At 40.3% G+C, this 23,094-nt stretch overlaps 1 protein-coding gene across 6 annotated transcripts in view; it reads left to right on the plus strand.

Moving 5' to 3' along the window:
* SMAD9 (SMAD family member 9) overlaps positions 1 to 12,661 on the plus strand; it is a 76,262-nt gene extending 63,601 nt beyond the window's left edge. For all 6 annotated transcript variants that reach the window (XM_078434300.2, XM_078434281.2, XM_078434294.2 and 3 more), the window contains 2 exons: positions 2,239 to 2,495; positions 9,093 to 12,661. In XM_078434300.2, the coding sequence (XP_078290426.1) occupies positions 2,239 to 2,495; positions 9,093 to 9,236 (401 nt within the window). In that variant the 3' untranslated portion in view covers positions 9,237 to 12,661. The remainder of the gene's footprint in view (positions 1 to 2,238; positions 2,496 to 9,092) is intronic.
* Positions 12,662 to 23,094: the final 10,433 nt, after the last annotated feature.

The following is a 23,094-nucleotide window of genomic DNA, read 5'->3' on the forward strand; positions in this document are numbered from 1 at the left end:
TTGGCCTATCAGGTGGATGCAAATAAAATGACTTGCCTACTTGACTTTTCCTTGGATGCCCCTCTCTAACCAAAACTCAGCCTCCTTCACACTGGCATTGAAATCCACCCTTGCCTGCTGCTCAGAGCTGACTCAGGCCTCCATGTGCTAATTCCCTGGGCTCTGGCCCCTTTTTGCTCAGGATGCTAAACTACCACCTGCCTGCCCAGGCTCTTCTCTGCTTTCCTTACTCTGGCAACTGTGCTGTGGTTGCAGGTAATACTTTAACAGGATTGAAAATCATCCCCTAAATAAAGACCAGAGTCAGATAACAAAAAGTCCGATCTATTTTACTTAGTAGGTTCTGGGAAGATTATAAATTTGAAGGTCATTCAATTCAAATACATACTAAATACTTAGCAGTCTCTGCTGGCTCTTTCCCCGCTGGTTCACCCTCTTCTGAGAAAACCACAACCACTCCAGAGGTAGGCCTTCCCCCCAGGGAGCTCACAGGGGCTGGTAAAGGAAGTCTGCTTGTATTTGCCCCTGCCTCACCCCCATGTCCATGCAGCCAGGTAACTGTGTCCCAGCCAATTGGGACCTTCCTGCCTACTGTTCACGGCCTGGGCCATTGGTGCCAGATCCCAGGCTGTTCAGGGACTGTGAGAAGAGACATGAGAAAGAAAAGGGAGTGAGAGCTGAGAAAAAAGGAGAGGGGCCAGCCCGAGGTGGAGAGAAGGGGAACCCTGGCCTGAACATCAAATACTTTAGCTTTATGACTCCACATCCGTGTCTCCAGTGCTATGGCTGGAATGCGTAGTACTGAAAAACATTCTTTTCTAAAATTGTATTAAGGGAAAGGAGATGGGAAAAGGAAACTAAATATGATGGAAGGCAGTCACAACTAATGCACGGTCACCTCAAGTGCTGCTTAGAACCTGACAGGCACTGAGCAGCTCGCTGCCTCTGTGATGTTTCCTCGGTGCACAGCTGTGCAGAACCCCCCAGGGTTCTCTAGATTATATCATTTAAAAATCTGTATTTGCAATTTGAAGAGATCCAAAGTATATCACTCTAGGTGTATTCTGGACCGTTTATATGAACACCTTGTGACCGCACAGCGATTGTGTTTACAATCACACTGACACCTAATGCTGGAGAATTGTGTTTCTGCTGAAAGGCTGGAAAAACCATTCTGGTATTTAACATTCACTAGACTTGAACTTCATTTTATCTAACCCCAGTCGCTTGCTATATATGCATTTATGTTAAGTCTATAACCCAGATACTTGGAGGGAAAGAAATCAGCTCAGCTTTAATTTGGAATAAAAATTAGCCTGGGAAGCACCAATCTCAGGATGCTCTCTTGCTTTGTTAAGTACAAGAATGTGAAGGAAAAAAAAAAAAAAGTACAAGAATGTGAGATAGAGAAGCATAAGCTGCATTTTTATTGTGAGTCTTTATATCTGAAAAAGGTGGCAAGGATTTCCTTGTTCCCAAGTAAAATATAGGCATTATTTCTGTGATCTATAATAGTAGGTGAAAAGTTAAAAAAAATTAATATTTATTTTTATTTTTGAGAGAGAAAGAGAGAGCAGGGAGAAGGGCAGAGAGAGAGGGAGACACAGAATCTGAAGCAGGTTCTAGGCTCTGAGCTGTCAGCACAGAGCCCGACGTGGGGCTTGAACTCACAAACCTGAGGCAAAGTCGGATGTTCAACCGACTGAGCCACCCAGCACCCTGAGAGCTTACTTTTAGAGTGAATAATGGGGCGCCTGGGTGTAAGCGTTCAACTTGGGCTCAGGTCATGATCTCACGGTTTGTGGTTTTGAGCCCCACCTCGGCCTCTGTGCTGACAGCTTAGAGCCTGGATCCTACTTCAGTTTCTGTGTCTCCCTCTGTCTCTGCCCCTCCCCTGCTCGTGCTCTGTCTCTCTCTCTCCCCAAAATGAGTAAACATTAAAAAATAAATAAAAAATAATAGAGTGGATAGGCATGAGCACAAGATCGAGAGTGACAGAAGGAGGAGTACAGGAGAGTCTCCACAATCATTGTAAACATGGGTTGCCATCCACTTTTAAATGGAGTTGTGGGAAAAAACCCACAAGCGTGGAGGTCACGCTTCATACTGTGGTTGTGGTGATATTAAAATTAATTTTGCAACAGACCATCACACACCTTGACGTTGCAATGAGAAGGGGATGGTGTTAATCCTGAACTACTGGTACTGCTGCTTGAGGACGCCATTTTTACCTTGTAGGCGTGCATTTATACTATGTTGGGGGAGAGGTGTATGCCGAGTGTGTGAGTGACAGCAGCATCTTCGTGCAGAGCCGGAACTGCAACTATCAGCATGGCTTCCACCCGGCCACCGTCTGCAAGATCCCCAGTGGCTGCAGTCTCAAGATCTTCAACAACCAGCTCTTTGCTCAGCTGCTGGCTCAGTCAGTTCACCACGGATTTGAAGTCGTCTATGAGTTAACTAAGATGTGCACTATCCGGATGAGCTTTGTTAAGGTAAAGGAGCGCTTGCTTCCACGTGTTAAGGTAGAAAGTGAAAAGCTAAATAAAACAAGCCAAAATGCATTCTTTGGGTGATGTGGTAGCTCTCTAGCCAGTTCAAGTAGACAGCGGGGTTTTTTGGAGCGTTTTTTGGAACTCTGTTCAGTTGTCTTTAGGAAGAGCTCCTCTATGAGTATCAACTCTCTTGTTTAGCAGTTACAAGAAGATTCTTAGACGTGTTAGTTTTTGGGGCGCCTGCGTGGCTCAGTTCGTTGAGCGTCCCACTTTGGCTCAGGTCATGATCTCATCGTTCGTGGGTTTGAGCCCCGCGTTGGGCTCTGTGCTGACAGCTCAGGGCCTGGAGCCCGCTTTGGATTCTGTGTCTCCCTCTCTATCTCTGTCCCTACCCTGCTTGTGCTCTCTGTCTCTCCAAAAGTAAAAAAAAGTAAATAAACATTTAAAAAATGATAGTTTTGAAAGAAGGACAAGTTAAGGTAGTTATCTGATTTTTTTTTTCATCTCTCAAATTGCTGCGCACTATTGTCTCTCAATAAATGTTGAATTTATCTGAATTAAGTAAACTAACTCTTAGGCCAACAGAGGAGATAATATTTATAACTCAGCTACAAAATAGGCAGTACTGGTTCTAATACAAGCTAGTGTACAATAAGTTGCTATTATAAAAGCATAAACAAATTGGGATAGAAATATTGTGGCGGGAATGATTAACTCAGAGATAAGTAGATGTTCTGTGTATGAGTATTCGTTGAATGTTTCTTGAATTAGGTCTTACTCATGTTGTGAAGGTTGGAGAACTGAGGAAGTTACTTCGTGGGAAGGAAACACAGCTGGGTTTGCACCCTGATGCCAAATACTCCAGTGTCACCAGAGTGTCACCACCTGCTGTTTCATCTTGTACATCTGTACATCTGTACATCTTTCAGAGTACTGGTGAATAATTCTAATATTTCAAAATATGAGTGTGTTTATCACACTAACTGGGTATATGTGACATAGTTTTCACATTGTTGCATACCCATCCAAGAAATCAGTATGGTTTTTTCCAGGTTTTTTGGTTTGTTTTGTAAATGTTTATTTATTTTGAGAGAGAGGGAGGGGCAGGAAGAGAGGGAGAGAGAGAATCCCAAGCAGGATCCTCACTGTCAGAGGAGAGCCCGACTCGGTGCTTGAACCCACAAACTGTGAGATCATGACCTGAGCCGAAATCAAGAGTGGGACACTTGACCTACTGGGCCACCCAGGTGTCCCATTTCAGGTGTTTTCAAAGTAAGATTTATTAATCCTTTAAAATTACCAGGAAAAATAGTTGTCCTATTTTTCTATAACTCTATTTTTATTGTATTTGTATTTTAGTAATTATTTTAAAAAACAATCAAGAATATAGTTTGCAATGGAAAAAATGGATTTTTGAAATTATTTCTTTCATGGTGACAAAGCAGTTTTATTCAAATTTACTGTTAAGTTTTAAAAGCATTTTTATACTGTAAAACAATTAGCAAATACCTGGAAATCTTTTCAGATGTTCTGATGCTTTAGAGCCAGCAGAGGGCATTAAATCGCCATGAACGTACAGTCCATTTTACTCTTAGTTGTTTTTTCCGGGTCCATGTTTTTAAAATTAGGATGAAATGCCAATACATCAGAGGTAATTATTTCACTGTAGTATAAGTTTGCACAGAAATCTGATTGTCCTGAGATCAGCTAGATGTATCTCATAAAGCTATACAATTCACAGAAAACAGTTAAGTAATATTGCAAATATAACAACAGATGACTAGGTTAAAAGAAATTTAAATGTGTAAGGAAAAAATGTGTAAGTATGTGAGGTGATGGATGTTAACTAAGTTTGTTGTGGTGATCATCTCGCAATATATGCATATATCCAATCATCATGTTGTACACCTAAAACTAACACAGTGTATATCAATTGTATGTCAACAAAACTGGGGGGGGCGGATAATAACAAATAAAAATAATGTAAAATACTTTGTTAGTAATTACATATTGATTATGTATTAATATGATAATATCAGATATATTGTGTTGAATAAAACACATTATTAAAAATTTAAAAATATAAGAAATTAAAGAGGACTAAACACTGGTAGCTACCAGTGATGAGGGGTGATGGGCTAGATCATCTTTAGCTCTGATTTTTACTGATTCTAGGACTCATCCAGTCAGTCAGTGAGATATTATTGAGCTCCTACCTTGTGCTGCAGCAGGCACTATTCTAGGCATTGGGATACATCAATGATTACTCAAAATCTCTGTCCTCATGGAATCAACATTCCAGTAGGGAGAGACAGGCAATAAACAACAGCTATAATAAAGAACTTGAATGGAAAGAGAAACATAGAGCAGGGTATGGAGAATTGGGAGTACTCGAGTACAGGGAGTTTGCAAATTTTAAAAAGGTGGGCAGAGTGGGCCTCTTTGGGGACTTGAAGGAGGTAAAGGAGTTAAATCATGTGGGTATCTGGAGGGGAAGCAGTAGACGCAGAGGGAAGGGCAAACCCTACAGCAAGAGCATGGCCTGACATTTGTAGGAACCAGGAGGCCAGGGTGCCTAGAGTGTGAGTGGGGAGCTGGGGGGTGAGATCAGAGCAGGGATAGGGAACCGGATCAGTGCTTTGGAAGCCACTGTAAGGATTTCACCTTTTACTCTAACAAGATGGGGAGCCCCTGAAGGGATTCGAGCAGAGGATTTCATGATCTGACTTATATATTTAAAGGATCACTATAGTCGCCGTGTGAATTGCAAATATCGTGTAAGCAAGAATGGAAGCAGAGAGACCAGCTAAGAGGCCATTGCACTGTTCAGTTGAGAGATGACCATCGCTCCCACTAGGAGTGTTATGGAAGAAGTTGTAAGAAGGGGAAGAATTCTGAGTTATGGAGGTGACTCTGTGTGAGTTCTGAGAAAGGAGGAGTTAGAAAGATGATCCCTCCACCCGGGACGGAGAAGATTTAGACACAAGATTAAAGAGTTCAGTTTTAGTGAGAGAAACTTTGCACTGACACACATCCCGGTGGAAGTGCTGAACAGACAGTTAGAGGTATGAGTCAGGATTTAGGGAGAGAGGGCTGGGCTGCAGATGTCAATGTAGGAATTGTCAGCATATGCACGGTATCTGTCCATGAGCCCAAGTGGAATTGCCAGTTGTTTGAGTTTAACCGAGAAGATCAGGGGTCCTAGGACAGGGCCCTGGGACACTTCCACCTTAAAAGAGGAAGAACCAGCAAAGAAAACTGAGAAAGATTAACCAATGTAGAAGTAAAACCAAGAAAGTAAGGTGCTCTTTAAACCAAAAGAAGAAAGTATATTGAGGAGGAGAGAGGACAAACCAAATCACATGCTGCCCGAGTGACATGAAGACTGAGAGCTGGTCATTAATTTTAGCATGTAAAGGGTTTTTTTAATCTTTTTTTTTCATGTTTATTAATTTATTTTGAGAGACAGAAAAAGAGTGAGCTGGGAGGGGCAGAGAGGCTCCAAGCTGTCAGCACAGAGCCTGATGCAGGGCTTGATCCCACGACTGTGAGATCATGACCTGAGCCACAATCAAGAGTCAGACGCTTAACTGACTGAGCCAACCACGTGCCCATTTTTTTTTTAATCTTAACAGGAATAGTTTTGTTGAAGGCTGGGGTTGAAATGCTGATCAGAATGGAATTAAGAGAGAACGGAAGGAGAGGAATTGGTACAGCCAGTTCGGACAGCTCAAAAGGGGGTCAAAGGCATAGGGCAGTAAGTGGTGGGAGTGGTTAGGGCCAAGAGAAGTATGTTGAAGATGGGAGATATTTCATCATATTCCTATGTTGATAGGAATGATCCAGCAGAAAACAAAATATTATAGGAGAGAATGGGGAGATTTCCTGGAATGAGTCTTTGGGAAGGCATTTGAGTCTTCTGCACAACTGTATGGACTGGCTTATTTGGAAACACAGATAATCTGTGGTGAGAGGTAGAAAGGCTGAGTATGTTCATGCAAGTGCTGTGGAAACCCTTCTGATTGCTTCATTCTGGTTAAAATAAGAAAGAAGATAGTCATTCTCAAGTAGACGGGGGAGTAGGTATTAGAGGTTGTAGGAAAAAGGACAAGAGTGAGCAGTCATTTGGGGGTGTGGGAGGTAGTGGGAGAGCACAGGGACTGGGGGAGTGTCATTTGATTGCCAGGTGGCATCACAGGGGCACTTGAGGCTTGTGGTCTCGAATGTAAAGTGTGATCAGGCAGCATGGTTGTTTTGAAATCCAAGTTTTTTTAAACTACAGTAATCACTATTCCCAATAAGAGTAATTTGTGATCTCTCTTCATTTTTAAAAAATAACTTTTTACTGGTATATATCATCTAGAGAAAAAATACACAAATTTATTTTTTCTTTATTTTTACTATCTTTCCTATGAATGGTAATAAGTGGGAAATTGCCAAAAAGCGAGCCAATAAAGAGAGAGAGGAGAAACAGGCTTTTTAACCAACCCTTGAATCATCAAAAACACCCTCAGTTCTCTCTTTACAGTTTTCAGATCCAGTCACTGGTCTGCAGTGAGCATCTGTTTTGTGCAAAACACTGTGTTCAGCAGTAAGGGGTGGCACATAAGGTCAGGCTCCTTCCCTTGTGGAAGAGAAAATGATTTGCCGGTGTTTCTGACATGAGTAGAGACCAGACCATCTCTAGGTCTGTGTATTTAGTTGTGAGCCTAGAGACGATCTTTGATTTGGACTCATCTTAGGGTGTCTGGCTGATGCAGAAGTTGTTCTGTACTTACAGGAAGGTCGAGTGCACATTCTCTCAGGTGTCAGGAGCGGCTCTGGTGGGTGGGCTCTGTGTGCACTGAGGCCTGTCTGTCTCACACCTCTGCAGGCTGACCATAAAGTCTGGCACCGTTACTCTTGGCTCTAGTTTTTTTTAAATATAATTTATTGTCAAGTTGGCTAACATACATACAGTGTATAAAATGTGCTCTTGGCTTGGGGAGTAGATTCCTGTGATTCATCACTTCCATGCAACATCCAGCGCTCATCCCAGCAGGTGCCCTCCTCAATGCCCATCACCCATTTTCCCCTCTCCACAGCACCCCACATCAACCCTCAGCTTGTTCTCTGTATTTAACTGTCTCTTATGGTTTGTGTCCCTCACTCTCTGTAACTATTTTTTCCCCTTCCCTTCCCCCATGGTCTTCTGTTAAGTTTCTCAAGTTTCATATATGAGTGAAAACATATGATATGAAAACATATGTCTTTCTCTGACTGACTTATTTCACTTAGCATAGTACCCTCCAGTTCCATCCACATTGCTGCAAATGGCAGGATTTCATTCTTTCTCATTGTCAAATAGTATTCCATTGTAGATATAAACCACATCTTCTTTTTTATTTTTTTTATTTTTTTATTTTTATTTTTTTAATATATGAAATTTATTGTCAAATTGGTTTCCATACAACACCCAGTGCTCATCCCAAAAGATGCTCTCCTCAATACCCATCACCCACCCTCCCCTCCCTCCCATCCCCCATCAACCCTCAGTTTGTTCTCAGTTTTTAACAGTCTCTTATGCTTTGGCTCTCTCCCACTCTAACCTCTTTTTTTTTTTTTTTTTCCTTCCCCTCCCCCATGGGTTTCTGTTAAGTTTCTCAGGATCCACATAAGAGTGAAACCATATGGTATCTGTCTTTCTCTGTATGGCTTATTTCACTTAGCATCACACTCTCCAGTTCCATCCATGTCGCTACAAAAGGCCATATTTCATTCTTTCTCATTGCCACGTAGTATTCCATTGTGTATATAAACCACAATTTCTTTATCCATTCATCAGTTGATGGACACTTAGGCTTTTTCCATAATTTGGCTATTGTTGAGAGTGCTGCTATAAACATTGGGGTACAAGTGCCCCTATGCATCAGTACTCCTGTATCCCTTGGGTAAATTCCTAGCAGTGCTATTGCTGGGTCATAGGGTAGGTCTATTTTTAATTTTCTGAGGAACCTCAACACTGCTTTCCAGAGCGGCTGCACCAATTTGCATTCCCACCAACAGTGCAAGAGGGTTCCCGTTTCTCCACATCCTCTCCAGCATCTATAGTCTCCTGATTTCTTCATTTTGGCCACTCTGACTGGCGTAAGGTGATATCTGAGTGTGGTTTTGATTTGTATTTCCCTGATAAGGAGCGACGTTGAACATCTTTTCATGTGCCTGTTGGCCATCCGGATGTCTTCTTTAGAGAAGTGTCTATTCATGTTTTCTGCCCATTTCTTCACTGGGTTATTTGTTTTTCGGGTTAAACCACATCTTCTTTATCCATTCGTCAGTCGATGGATATTTGGGCTCTTTCCATAATTTGGCTATTGTTGAAAGTGCTGCTATAAACATTGGGGGTACAAGTGCCCCTATGAATCAGCACTCCTGTATCCTTTGGATAAATTCCTAGTAGTGCTATTGCTGGGTCATAGGGTAGTTCTATTTTTAATTTTTTGAGGAGCCTCCACACTGTTTTCCAGAGCGGCTGCACCAGTTTACATTCCCACCAACAGTACATGAGGGTTCCCATTTCTCCACATCCTCACTCTTGGCTCTCTTCTTGCTTCACAGGGCTGGGGAGCTGAGTATCATCGCCAAGATGTCACGAGCACCCCCTGCTGGATTGAGATTCATCTTCATGGACCACTGCAGTGGTTGGACAAAGTTCTGACTCAGATGGGCTCTCCACATAACCCGATCTCTTCGGTGTCTTAACAGTCAGTCATGACTTCGTCGACATTTCTAGAGCATAGATGTTATTGCAGGCAGTGGCTTATACCATTTCAGATTTGCAACTAACTGAAGTTTCCAAGTACATATGTAAATACATATAATATATACCATTCATATTTTTTATCACCAATTGTTTTGTGCTTTCTAGTTACACCTGATGCCAGTACAACGTGATTAGAAAAGCAGGTTTTTCGTGCCTGTGCTATAATAATAGGAAGCAGCTTCTTTTGTGGGCTGGGCGGTAACAAATGAAGGCAACTGTGTCAATAGTATTTGAAAAGTGCTGGCAGAATAAAAGGCAGCTTTAGTCAGCCGTGTCATTATAAGGCATGTTGGGTGGCCTACCAGAAAAATATCAAAACTGTTTATATATTAAGAGTCAGGGTACTAGCAGCACTAGAGAAATAACACTTTCAGACAAAAGAAAGCAGTCAAACCCGTATAATTTAAACAATCTCACTTTTAGTGTTATCAGCAAGGAAAAAAAAAAAACAGACCAAGCTTGTAAATCAGTTATGTAAGATAAATCACATAAATTATTTTATTTCTCAAGTTGAAATACCTATAGCTGGATGATTGTGCTGATATTAATGGTACATTTGAAACAAATTTAAACTGTGATTGGAAAAGAAACTTGGAAGCTGGGAGCCACGTTGCCTCATAATCTACCACTGAAAAAAATCCAGAATGAGTCTAATGCATGAAAAGGTTAATATGAAAATAGCAAGAATTGAGCATTATTCCCAAACTGCAAAACAAGACCAGAACTTAGTCCAAGAATCAGCCAGGGAGGCACTTGCTCTCCATGTAGGGAATCGGGTCCCTGAATTTTCCTGGTTTCTCAAGTCAGGCAGCCTGGCCGCCTTTGGAGTCCACACAGTGAGCTAGAGGACCATGTGTGCAAATCCTGAGTGGAGAAGAAGGAGTAAAATAAGAGGGTTGGACAAAAGCATCCTCTGTTTACTTACACCTTCTCATATTCCCATTAAAAGGCTCATGGCGAGGGCAGTCCTTTTGCCGCATTTTCCCTACACGTTGGCAGATACTATTTACAGATGACTAAAACAGTGGTGAAGCCTTTGAGAAAATCTGGACACATTGCTGGGATGAAGTTTATGAGTTATTTAACTTAGTGTCTTGATCTGCTGGTCACATCTGGTAGCCTCTTACAAAGCTGAAACCTCATACCTGGAAATAACTTCACAAATAGAATGATAACTTCATAATCCTTATAATCTCTGGGGAACAGTGGTACCGAAGAGTGGGACACTTAAAATATATATATGGTATTAAAAGCCCATTCTTAGTTACTCTTGGATGGTAAAGAGAGGAAAATTCCCCACATTTCTAGGTACTTTCATATATATATATATATATATATATATATATATATATATATATACAATTCCCACCCACTAAACACTGCACTGCTTCGAAAAATATTTCACACCCTCTTAAAAATGTATAATTTAAGAAGGTAATTATGCTTGTAACAGACGGTACTTCAGTAATCCAAGAGGCTTCTTCATTTATACATTCTATCTCAAGTCTTTTTAGCATTAGCACACAGTAGTTGCTTATCATTAAATTGTATTCAAGGTAGAAATGATCCTGTGAAAAAGATACGAGTGAGTTCCTACTGTCACCTCTTGTAAGCACTAGTGTTATCTAATAGAAACTTTCATATATGCAACAGAAAATAGTACATTCTACGTTAAAATTAGGTGGTCCATTTAGTGTTTAGAAAACCCTGTAGTTCATTGGTTCATCACCTATGTATTGTGCAACCTGTATGTGCTGGGTACAGTGTTAGGTACTGTGGAATCCAGTGTAAACCAGAGACAGCCCCAGACTCTGGAGCTGAGAGTCTATTAGGAAACCTGTGTAGACGTCTTCATGTATTTTAACTTTTAAAACAAAACAAAACCTGCGATCGTTTTTGTTTTCTTTTTGCTTAAAAAAAAATACAACTGATGATTTCTTAATTATCTCTATTTTGAAACTTACTTTCCTTCTCTTCTGAGCAATCAGGTAAGGGGTGAAGTCTTCCTGGGATAAATGCTACTTTTCTTCAGTGCTTCGAAGTTGTTTGTTTTCTCTTACTTCCCTATTTTCCAGTTTTCCCCCATTTCTTTCCTCAGAAGAGGCATTAATATGGTGAGTCTTCTTCATATGAGTACTGTTCCATGAGATTTTGGTACACATGGATTTTGCTCCAGACATTTAACATAACTTTCTTGATCTCTTCACAAGTGCTCAAACTCATCCTCTGGTAACGTTATACCTTTGCAGAGTTAATCGTAATCGGTTGCTTATAAGTTACATTTAAAAAAAATAAACAAACCTGGATTTTCATGCAGCTTTGGGAAACCAGGATGAAATACTCCACAGAGCCTGTGTTATTCCTTTGAAGAAAACACTTGATTAAAGTGGTACATTTGCATCATCACCAGTCATGTCTCACCAAAAGCCCATATTAGGATGCAAGTGAAATGCAGAAGAGTTAACCCTTCAGTCACTCTGACAGTCACATTCTCATTGGCCTTTTAATGTTTCTGTTGGCAACAGTTAGCCAAAGTTGTAATGCATCGTTTGCTTTCAGACTTCCACATTTGCTATTTAACATTTGTCCCTTGAGATGGACAATCCAGAAAAAATTTAAGAGCATTCTTTCAGAGGATAACTCGCAAAGTGGACATGCTAAGCCATTTTAAGACGTAGCAATGCCAAACATATTTAAGGTTGCCATGGACAAGGGTCGTGCAATAGAGAACAACAACGATGTGGCCTGCTCTTAAGACCCAGAACATTTGTTGTGTTGTTCAAGCCCATTGTTTCTGGGGTTTTTTTTTCCTGTTAAAAAATGGAGATGTGAGAAATTTGTTTTAGTTAGATGATATTTTACTATATGCCAGTGCTTTGGAAGTATAAAGATAACCACTTTTCAACATATTTACCTTTTTTTTTTTAACACTCGGTATAAATCAGGAAAAGTTGAACAACAACCTAGCACTGGCACTCGGAATCCCCTTTTCATTGTCTTCTAAGGGATTAGGAGCAACAACAAAAGTTTCTTATAAATATCACCTGCTAGACTTTAAGCACCTGCTTAACTTTGAATGTGTCCCTGATACTTGGCATATATACTCAACAACTAAAGAAAAAAATAATATGCATTCCAAATTTGTCTTCCCCGTTATGATTTAGCAGTTGAACTGTATGACAAGACTAGGGGATCCTGGCATAATCTATATTAAGTTCAAATTAATGTAACACAAACCAACAAAAAAAGGAACTATTTCTATTTACGTAATGCTTTTGATCATAATATCTAGGCTCCAGTTATCCTTCAAATGCACACTTATACTGTTACCTGATTGTTTATAATAAACACTACTGTACCTATATGTTTTTGGCTCGTTTTTCCCTACAAACATCACAAAAGGGTCACTGTGTGTGGATCCATAAGATGATCTTAAGCCATCTTGTTTTGAAAATGAGATGTTTTTAAAATACAACATGTTATAAGAGAAATTAGGTAATGGTTTTGAATTAAATATCTTCGGATAACTGGCATGAAATATAGAATCTTGAAGATACTTTGTAGTAATTTGAGAGAAGATATACATAATTGCTTTTTTTCTGGATCGCGGCAAATATTAAGTGATATTACGGTATATAGGAAATAACTATATTATTGTAAACATCTGTTCATTGATCAAGAAGGTGCTAAAGATGGCTAGTGAGGAAAAACTAAGATAAAATCCAGGAGGAAATTCTCAACTCCCTCCATTTCCTTCTAGTCTTAAAATGGAAGGGCGGGGTGGTGGGGGGGGGGCGGGAAATATATAAATCTTTCAAGAAATTTCGCTTAGCCTTCTTATATCCTTGATCAAGGTTTTTTCCTTCTTTAATTTTTTAAGAAATGCCCTACTTATTCAAAAAGAGGTATTTGTGGACCTGCAAACTATAAACAGATGAAAGACAGACTATTCTGGGGATTATGAGACCTCCAGTTTAAGCTGTGAGTTTATAGAGGACAGTGATTGTATCATGTCTGCTTTTGCATCCTCATGGTTCTCGACCCTGTTCCTGTATCAAATATTTGGTATTGACATTTCAAACACTAACTAGTCAGATTTTTTTACATATACCATGGCATAGACATATAATACTGTCTGTAAACGTTAGCCTGTCTTAGAGGGGTGATATTTTCATCATCTGAGAAACCTCTGCATATTTATTTACCAGATCATTCTTACGTGCCAGCCACTGTAGATGCAATGACAAACAGCACAGTTTCTGCCTTTAAAGGAATTTACCAGTTTGTGGAGGAAGATGAACAAGTACACCAAATGAGGTCAGTGCACCATCAGTTGTGACAGGCTTCTGGGGAACCAAGCAATGACATCTCCATCAGGCCCTAGGTGGGTACCTACCTGGGAAGGCTTCTGGGCCAATCCAACTTGACTTCCTTCCCATCAGTTCCCTTAGTAAGTCATCCAAGACCTTCCCAAGCCAGGTTGGATGTCTCTTCTCTGTGCCACCATCATAGTTGTGTTCACCAGTGGTCAGTTATTAATTCCTGCACCACACTGTTTACTTGTCCAACTTTCTGCTGGACTGGGAGCTCTTTAAGGGCAAGGATTGTATCTCTTCATGTTCATCATTATCTAGCTATTGTTTAGAAAGACCTTTCAAGTTTACATTGTAAAGGCAAAAATGTTTCCAGTTCTTTTTATTTGTTTTTATTTTTTAATATTTATTTTTGAGAGCGAGAGAGCAAGTGAGCACAAGAGGGGGAGGGGCAGAGAGAAAGAGAGACACAGAGGATCTGAAACGGGCTCTGTGCTGACATCTGCGAGCCCGACACAGGGCTTGAACTCACTAACTGCAAGATCATGACCTGAGCTGAAGTCGGATGCTTCACCCACTGAGCCACCCAGGCACCCCTCCAGTTCTTCCTTTTAAAAATCAGCAAGTATTTCATTTCTCCTCTCTGAAATAATTGCAAGCCTCCAATTGCATGTCCAGTGACCACGTTGCCAGCTGGTGGGCATGCGAGGAGGCTCACGATTTGGTTTGGAAATAGACATTCAGCCGCACTGCAGTAGCAAAGAAAGGTAGTTTTGACAGTTAAACAGTTATAATTGTTTTTATCTCAAGCATTTATTTTTAAAATGTGAATTTCAGTAAAATTTCAGTAAAGATTAGAAAGAAGCACAAGGAATTCTGATGTTGCAGCCAAGAGTTGCAACTGCTCAACTCTGCCATTGGAGGGCAAAGGCAGCTATAATATTATCTCAATGATGAGCATGGCTGGGCTCCAATAAAATTTTATGGACACTGAAATTTGAATTTCAGTACTTCCACATGTCATGAAACTTTTTCCTTTTGATCTTTCAACTATTTAAAAATGTGAAAACTACTCTTTGCCTGCTGCAGTACAAAAATAGGCTGTGGGTTGGTTTTGGCCCAGGGCAGGGTGTCAGTTTGCTCAATGCTCCTTGGAGGATTGTGAGACCACGCTGAGTGTTGCAGTCACAGCCTTGCTGCCATCTGAATGCAGTCCCATGAGATACCCCAGACCCGACCACCAGAACCCCTCAGCTGAGCTCAGCCAACCCACCGCATGCGAGCAATGACAACAAAAAGGTGGTTAATTTAAGCTTTGTGGGTGGTGTGTTGGATAAGTGAAGCAGTGGTCATAACCATCATTCTTAGGTTCGCAATGTTGATGAAACTTTGTCTTGGATTCATCAGGAGGCTTCAGGTGAAAGTGGCTTCTTCTCACAAAGTGCAGGCATGGCTGTTTGAAAGCACCTGTAATTTATTACTGAGTAGTTGCTACTTTGGTTCTGATCAGTATCCTGGCTCGAGTCGCTTTGACAGTGCATCAGCTATTTAAGAGATCTCTGTTCAAAGTCCTCGCTTCTCTCCTGGACTACGTGGGAAGACTTGCTGTTTTGGTTGCTAGAAATAGAACAATCAATTCCTGCCTCCAATTATTAATAGCAGAGGTGAGCTATGACATTTCCCTGCAAGGGTACAGTGTAGACAGGCAGGGCTGGCTTCTGAGGACACTGCTGTTCCTGCTGCTGCTGCGATGGCACAGTCACTGTGCTGATCCCAGCATCTGACCTTCACTTTGCATCTAGAAGAGTTCAGGTAGGGCCTGGTGCTTGCTGGTCAGAAGGCACCTGCCTTCCTCTCCACAGTGAGCACCTGAGTGTTTGCTCCTTGTGTGTCAGTTCTAAGTTCTCATACTCGTTCAGAATGGGCGATGCCTGGCCTGGGCAGGGGCTGTAGTCATCTTCCAGTTGCAAACAAAGCCGGAAGTGTTCAAGAAATGAGATATTGGATGGACTTTATGCCCTATTTACAGGTAGCAAGTATCTGGGACTAGTGAGCCAAGGGCAATTTTGATTGCTGCCGGCACAAAAGAGGTAAACGAGAAATGGAAGAGACCTAGGAAACATAGCAAAATATCATTTTGCTGTAAGGAGGAGAAAACAGTACCTCAATATGAATGGAATGCTTGGCTTTTCTCATTCAGGCACATAGTTGGATACAAGGGCCAAAGCATTAGCACAAAAGGTAGAGTGTCCATGCCATGAAGTCTCTTTTAGAAAGAAAAGGCCAGCTTTGCAAGTGTAGTCCAGGAGCCTGGAAACAAGGGTCTCTGAGCACTGCCCTGCTAGAAGCAAACTTAAGTTTTCACAGTGGCATACGACTTTTGGTCATCTTAGAAGGATACTGATTTCTCAATACTCAGGTTCCCTCACTTTCTGAAGGAAATAATGCTGTCACAGTTATACTCACAATCCCCCCTCAGATGATTTTTTTTTAATGTTTATTATGAAGGGGGGGAGGGCAGAGAGAGGGAGAGAGAGAATCCCAAGCAGGTTCCACGCTGTCAGTGCAGAGCCTGATGCGGGCTCAATCCCACAAACTGTGAGATCATGACCTGAGCCAAAATCAGGAGTCTGAGCCACCCAGGTGCCCCAACCACCTCAGATGATTCTAATCAACATCATGGGAAAGTTCAGGTATGTATGTGTATTTTTATATAATTATAATAAGTAGTAATATATTTTTGTGCAAATGTTTAATATCAATGTAATATTATTAATGTACCCTGTTTGTTATTAGATTTTCAAAGGCAACTGATATAAAATCTTTTTAGTGTTGACTTTGGTCTCCAACTTGAGGACAGTAAATGATATAAGGTGCAATTGTAAGAGAGGAAAACAGAAAATCTCACTAGTCATAACTTCTTTCGTGGTTTTTCAACCAGAAAAGGTTGCATGTGATTCTGTATCATTAGGGTAAACTTACGAAGAGGAAAGATTTATTTGCTGCAGTATATGATAACCAAAACTGTTCGTCTCCTTGCTTACAAATGGTTATGTGGAGGGAAAGTAATATATGTGAGGATAATAGAGGAAAGGAGCCTGTGTCCTGCATAGGAGATGAGATCAACTCATCTAATTACAAACAGTTCAAATACCTTCACTGAAATAGTTTTTAAAAAACATTTGTTAACTTTCAACTCAATGAAAGCAGTATTTTAATCAGACTTTTTTTCTGTAATGAGGCAGTTCAGCCCATTAAAATAAATTGATGTCTGAACACAGGCAAATGTATGTGTCATTCAGCAGCGTCTGTTGTCATGCTAATATTAATTTTCAAAGCTAAAGAAAACGAGAAGTTGAAGGAGTCACAATGATAAAAAAGAATACTAAATTGTCCATGTCAATTAGTTACACAAAATAAATTAGGACTATTTGACAAAACTTGTATTAATTATGTTTTCTAATTCTAGAAAAAGAAATAGGATACTATAAATCAACAGTCATTTTAAAGATCCCAAATTGGATCTTTTAAACCAACATTAGAAACCCAAAAGCCACAAAAGAAATGTCAGATCTGTTGAAATATACAAAAATGGAAAGCTTGTGTGGCAAAAATTACCATTAAAGGAATAAATAGGCATATTTTAGTTTAGCAAAAAAAAAAAAAAAAAAAAAAAAGAAGAAGAATAAAAATGACAGGGTTAATTTTTATAATATTCACCAGACTTTTTACACATTGAATAGAAAAAGGAAGCCTAATGAAAAAATAGACAAAGGATATCACTAGGCAATTCATAGAGAAGCAAGTCCAAATAACCAACAAGCATATATGAAAAGGTACTCAAATTTTCTACTATTCAGGGAAATGCTAGTACATGTAACAATTACCAGTACATATCTTTTCAGAAAGAGTTAAAAAAGAATAATAATTCCTGCTGGCAAATACAAGAAAAGAAATTCTCCTTTATTTCTGGTAGACATTTGCAGTTAGTAGAGTGTTTTTTGGGGGGGGAGGGGAGGGAAATATAATAATATCTAGAGAAAACACATATCTATATATTTCCCTCCATCTGACAATCCCATTTATGAGAATCTATTCCAAGGCCATTGAACCACCGGTACATACCAGTATGTAAGGATACATGCCAGGGATGCAACATTGTCCATAGGGATAGGAAACTGGACACCAGGTGAATGCCATCAGCAGTGGAATGATAGAATGTGATGATACATTGCTGTCATGAGATGCCCTGCAGCCATCTAAAGCAATGAGTCAGAGCTATAGAAATGACTCAGGGGGACTTCTATCTACATGGTTCTAGAGCATAAAAAAGTAATATATGATGTGAATGATATGCCTACATTTTTATGTAACTGATGGTTGCTATAGGTGTACATATGCGTGTTTAAAATTTATAAAACAAAACAAAAAAAATAAACACCACATGCTAGGTTGTTGAGTTAGTTTATGTGGAAGTTGAGCAGTGCATGGAAGACTGAGGGTGGGGAACCAAAAAATGGAACAAGAGGGAAAACCTAAGCCCCAAATCCTCAGTATACATAATATGATTACATTGATGTATTTATATAAAATTATGTATGTGTGTGCATACAGAAATGTAAAAATTAGCATGTATTGAAGTGCCTACCTTGTTTGAAAGCAGACATTTAAAAGTGTTAGCTTCTCCTTCAGCAACAACATGCTACTGTGGACAGAGCATCATTTTTGGAGACAAGATTTAAGTTCAAATCTTGGCTCTGCGTCCAACAGTTGGACTTGTTTTATAAGTCACTTCTCTTGAGTTTCTTTCCTTATCCAAAAACAAGAGACAATACTTGCCATGTTCTGATGTTCCAATGAATTAACACATGGAAGTATTTCTTAAAAGTAATATAATTAGGGTGTAAATAATTTTTTTAAGCTTCTAAAACTCAAGGGGTTACTGTACAAAGGCTCTATTATGATAGCGCACCCATTGTCAAATGTAAAGTCTGTGTTCCAACAGCACTGGCCTCACCATGATTACGTACGTGGCTCACACTACTTACAATAGCGTGCAGTAACTTGGAATCAGAAGGCCTGGATTTAAATCCTGCTAGTTGTGCAATCTTGAGCAAGGGACAACCTCTGCAAGCTTGCTTCCTCATCTATAAAATAACCATTGTGAGGGGTGCCTGGGTGGCCTAGTCGGTTGAGTGTGGGACTTCAGCTCGGGTCATGATCTTGCGGTTTGTGGGTTTCAGCCCCACATTGGGCTCTGTGCTGGACGGCTTGGGGCCTGGAGCCTGCTTCTGAGTCTCCCTCCCCTCCCCCTCGTACTCTCTCTCTCTCTCTCAAAAATAAAGATTAAAAACATTTTTTTAAATAACCCGTTGTGAGCACACTACAGTATTGTTGTAAGGATCAAGTAAGTAGGCAGAGTTGTTTTTGAAACTTAGAAAATGCTAGAGAATTGGTATCATTCTGACATGCTGTCTTCAGATTATAATCTACTTTCTTCATGCACCTCCAGGAGGGAAGTTTACATCCGGACTTCAGAATGGATGTTAGGAAACTGCACTATAAATAAGTGCTACGTATATGGAAATAAAGATTAGTAAAAATATTCTCCCTATAAACTGAAATAGGAAGCAAAGGAAAAAGCATTTTCATTTCAGTTTGTAATAAGAAAAACATTTTTGGGGCACCTGAGTGGCTTAGTCCATTTGAGCGTCCAACTCTTGATTTTGGCTAAGTTCATGATCTCACTGTTGTGGAATTGAGCCCCACATTGGGCTCTGTGCGGAGCATGGAGCCTGCTTAAGATTCTCTCTCTCTCTCTCTCTCTCTCTCTCTCTCTCTCTCTCTCTCCCCCCCATGCCCTGCTTGCACTCTCTTAAAAAAAAAAAAAAAAGTAAAACATTTTTGAAAAGGTCATACATGCACTAGTAAAAATTCAAGCAGTACAAATGATTATTTTGATGAAAGATGGTCTCCTAACCACTGAACCCCCCATTCTGCTACTCCACACCATCAGTGCCCCAGTTTTCCTTTATGGAAGTAACTCCCAGTTTTGTATACAAGCTTGTATGTGTGTATAAATATATATAATTTTTGGTAAGATTAGTTAGAACCCTTTTGTATTTGCCTACTCATAATAAAGTCTTTGACTATAGACGACTTATAGTTAAAAAAAAATTTTTTTTTTTTTGATGTATGTTTATTTGTGAGAGAGAGAGAGTGCAAGCAGGGCACTAAGAGGCAGATAGAGGGGAGACACACAATCCAAGCAGGTTCAGGCTCCAAGCTGTCAGCACAGAGCCTGACACGGGGCTTGAACTCATAGACCGCAAGATCATGACCTGAGATGAAGTTGGATGCTTAACCAACTGAGCCACCCAGGCGCCCATGATAATTTTTGACCAATATGACCTTTGACCGTTCTTTTGAGGGCTATCTGGTTGGTTGTCTTCTTTTTCTCCACAGTTCGGGTTAACTACTTCTGAAGCAAGATATCTATTTTACAGTTTTCTTTTTTCTTTTATGATCACTTTCTTAGCAAGTTTTTGCTAAGAGCTCTAGCTTAAGTTTTGCTTAAGCTCTAGAGCTGCTGGTTGATGAGCTGAAGTAAATCACTCTGTTTCTCCCTGGAGTGAGCCCTCCTGGAGTGACATTTGTCATTAAATCTTACAGGCTTGTTTATCCATCCCTCTGAATCACACTCCTAGTGGAAGCCTGGGAATGGTGTTGCAGCTAATGATTTCAAAGAGCTTGATTCACTGAAACATGTTGTTACAGAGCATAACAGCACTGGGGCTGTCACTAATCCATCGTGGTGCATACCACTAGTTTCCTAGCTTACGTATCTTGTGCTCTCTCATTCTTCTGACATTTGGCTCTGCAATCTCACAGAAAACCCCATTCCTTGTTGCCCTCATTTCTCCTCTGCTCAGCCTGAACTCTATCTTGTTACTGAAAGCACTCCCTCAAAAGTATCCTAACTTCCTTGTCCTCCTCTTCCACTAAATCAATCTGAGATCAAGCCTGTAATACGTGTTTTTCCTACCATGACAGCTGGACTGCAGAACGCCATTACAGATTCCTGGCTTCCAGTATTCCAAATCTTTATTCAGCAATCCTTTTACCCATAGTATTATTTAGGATATGGTTTGGCTGGATGTAACAGAGACATCATAATAATCATGGCAGACACAGGATATTCCATTTCTTTCACGTAGTCATCCAAAAACAAGAGGTTTCAGGCTAGGGTGGTGGCTCTGCTCCTCCACATGGATGGAGGCCATCTAAGGAGGGTCCTTCTATCTTGTTCCTTTATCCCCAGTGAATTAACCTCATTTGGCCTACAGGTGATCTGCTGCTTTGTCCACATTTAACGCAAGATGGAGGAAGGAAAGTGGGCTGTCTGCTTTCTTTCAGGGCACTAACTGGACATTGCATACATCATTCTGCTTCTACTTTCTTGGCCAAAATTTACTCACATGCAAGAGCAGCTGATAAATAGTCTTAAAAAGGAAAAACTTAAAAAGATTGAAATACAATATACTGAAAAACATAAAAATCATGTGAATATGACGTATATGTATATAAAACGTATAGCTTGCTTAACTTTCATTAACAGAACACACTTGCATGCCCAGCATCTAGGGCAAGAATAATAATACCAGAACCCCAGCAGCCTCTTCATGCCTCTTCCTGGGTTCTACCCCCTCCCAAGTCTAACCACGCCTGAACTCTAACAGCAAGCTTCACCTGCGTTTGTACTTTATATAAATGGAATCATCCACACATCATTTATGTCTGGTTTCTTTAGCGTGGTATCATGTGAAAATCAGCTATCTTGTTGTGTGGCGATGTTCCCAACACAAAATTCTATTACTGTGAAAGAAGGGAAAAACAGATTATCAGGGGGTTATTAGCAAGTGACTACTATTAGCCATCTCATTGACTTCAATGTGTCTTTCCAACTTTTGCCTTTTTCCTAAAGTTTCTTATCAACTCCCCACTCTATCTTGGCAGTTGATCTCTGACTTTGTTGGAAGACAGAAGCTGGAAGCTTATTTATATTTATATAAATAAATGTATTTGTGTCCTCTTTCCTCCAGTCTCAATTGAACTAGCATAGCATTACATCTGCCATATTCTGTTAAAGTGGGAATAGGGCCTGCCCAGATTCAAGGGGGTAGCAAAATAAAATCCAATTTTTTTTTTTAATATTTATTTTGAGAGTGTGTACATGCTGTGCGTGTGTGTGCATGCAAGCAGTATAGTGGCAGAGACAGAGGGCAGGGGGAGAGAGAATCCCAAGCAGGTTCCACACTGTCAGTGCAGAGCCCGGCACGGGGCTCAATCTTAGGAACCATGAGATCATGACCTGAGCCGATATCAGGAGTTGGACACTTAACTGATAAGAGCCACCCAGATGCCCCTAAAATCCAGTCCTTAATGGGCCACATCACATAAGAGCATGTGGAATGGGAGACTTTGTTGTGGCCATCTTTGGAAAGTACAGCCTGCCACACCTAGCTTCAAAGTATTTGTACAGCTATTTAAAACTATAGCAATCATATACAGAACTATGAGAGATAATAAATTGTTGTTTTACACCACTAGATTTTGGGGTGGTTTGTTAAGCAGCAATAACTATATAGCTAGGTGTATCAGTTACCTCCTCTCAAGAATGCTGTGTAACAAACCGCCCCAAAACATTGTGGCTTACAGTCATAAACATTTATTATTGCTCACAACTCTACAGGTCCAGCTGGGTGGCTCTGTAGTTCTGGGCTAGGTTTGGCTGATTTGGGTTGGGATTTCAAATGCATCTACAGTCAGCTGGCAGGTCGCCTGGGGGATAGCTAGTCTAGCACAGCCTCACTCACATGCCTGGCTGTTACAGGCTGTTGGTAACTAAGGTGCCTGGGCTATGTGTTTCCTTGTCCAGCAAACTAGGCTGGGCTAGGCTAGTAGGCAGCTGAGTAGGGTTCTAAAAGAACAAGGGCAACTATTCAAAATCTTTGGAAATCTACTCAAAGTTGGCATATTATTTCTTATGCATTCTATTGGCTAAAACAAGTCACAGGCCAGTCGTTCAGATTTAAGGGATAGGTAAATAAAGTCAATTTCCTGGTGGGAGGAGCTGTAAAGCCATAAGGTGAAAGTTATGAGCACATGGAGGGATAAACTAGTAGTGACACATGCAATATATCTACCCCCAAATAAGTAAAAACCTTATTGTTTTAGTGATTTATCTGCAAGTATATGTTGAGATAGATACTTACATATACATAAATTCAATCTCTTTTATTTTAATTCAGCACTCCCTGGCCTATTACTTTCCCTCCTTTCATATGCCTCCTATCCTATTTAAAGGATAAGCTGATTTTTTTTCACCATAAAAGTTTATTTACACTGTAGGGATTAAGTAAAGCTCCAATACCGTAAGTAAGAGAACTAACAGTTAATAACAAATGTAAATGAATTCCTCTGC

The sequence above is a fragment of the Panthera onca genome, chromosome A1, assembly GCF_046562875.1.
Source record: "Panthera onca isolate mPanOnc1 chromosome A1, mPanOnc1 haplotype 2, whole genome shotgun sequence".
Lineage (NCBI taxonomy): Eukaryota > Metazoa > Chordata > Mammalia > Carnivora > Felidae > Panthera > Panthera onca.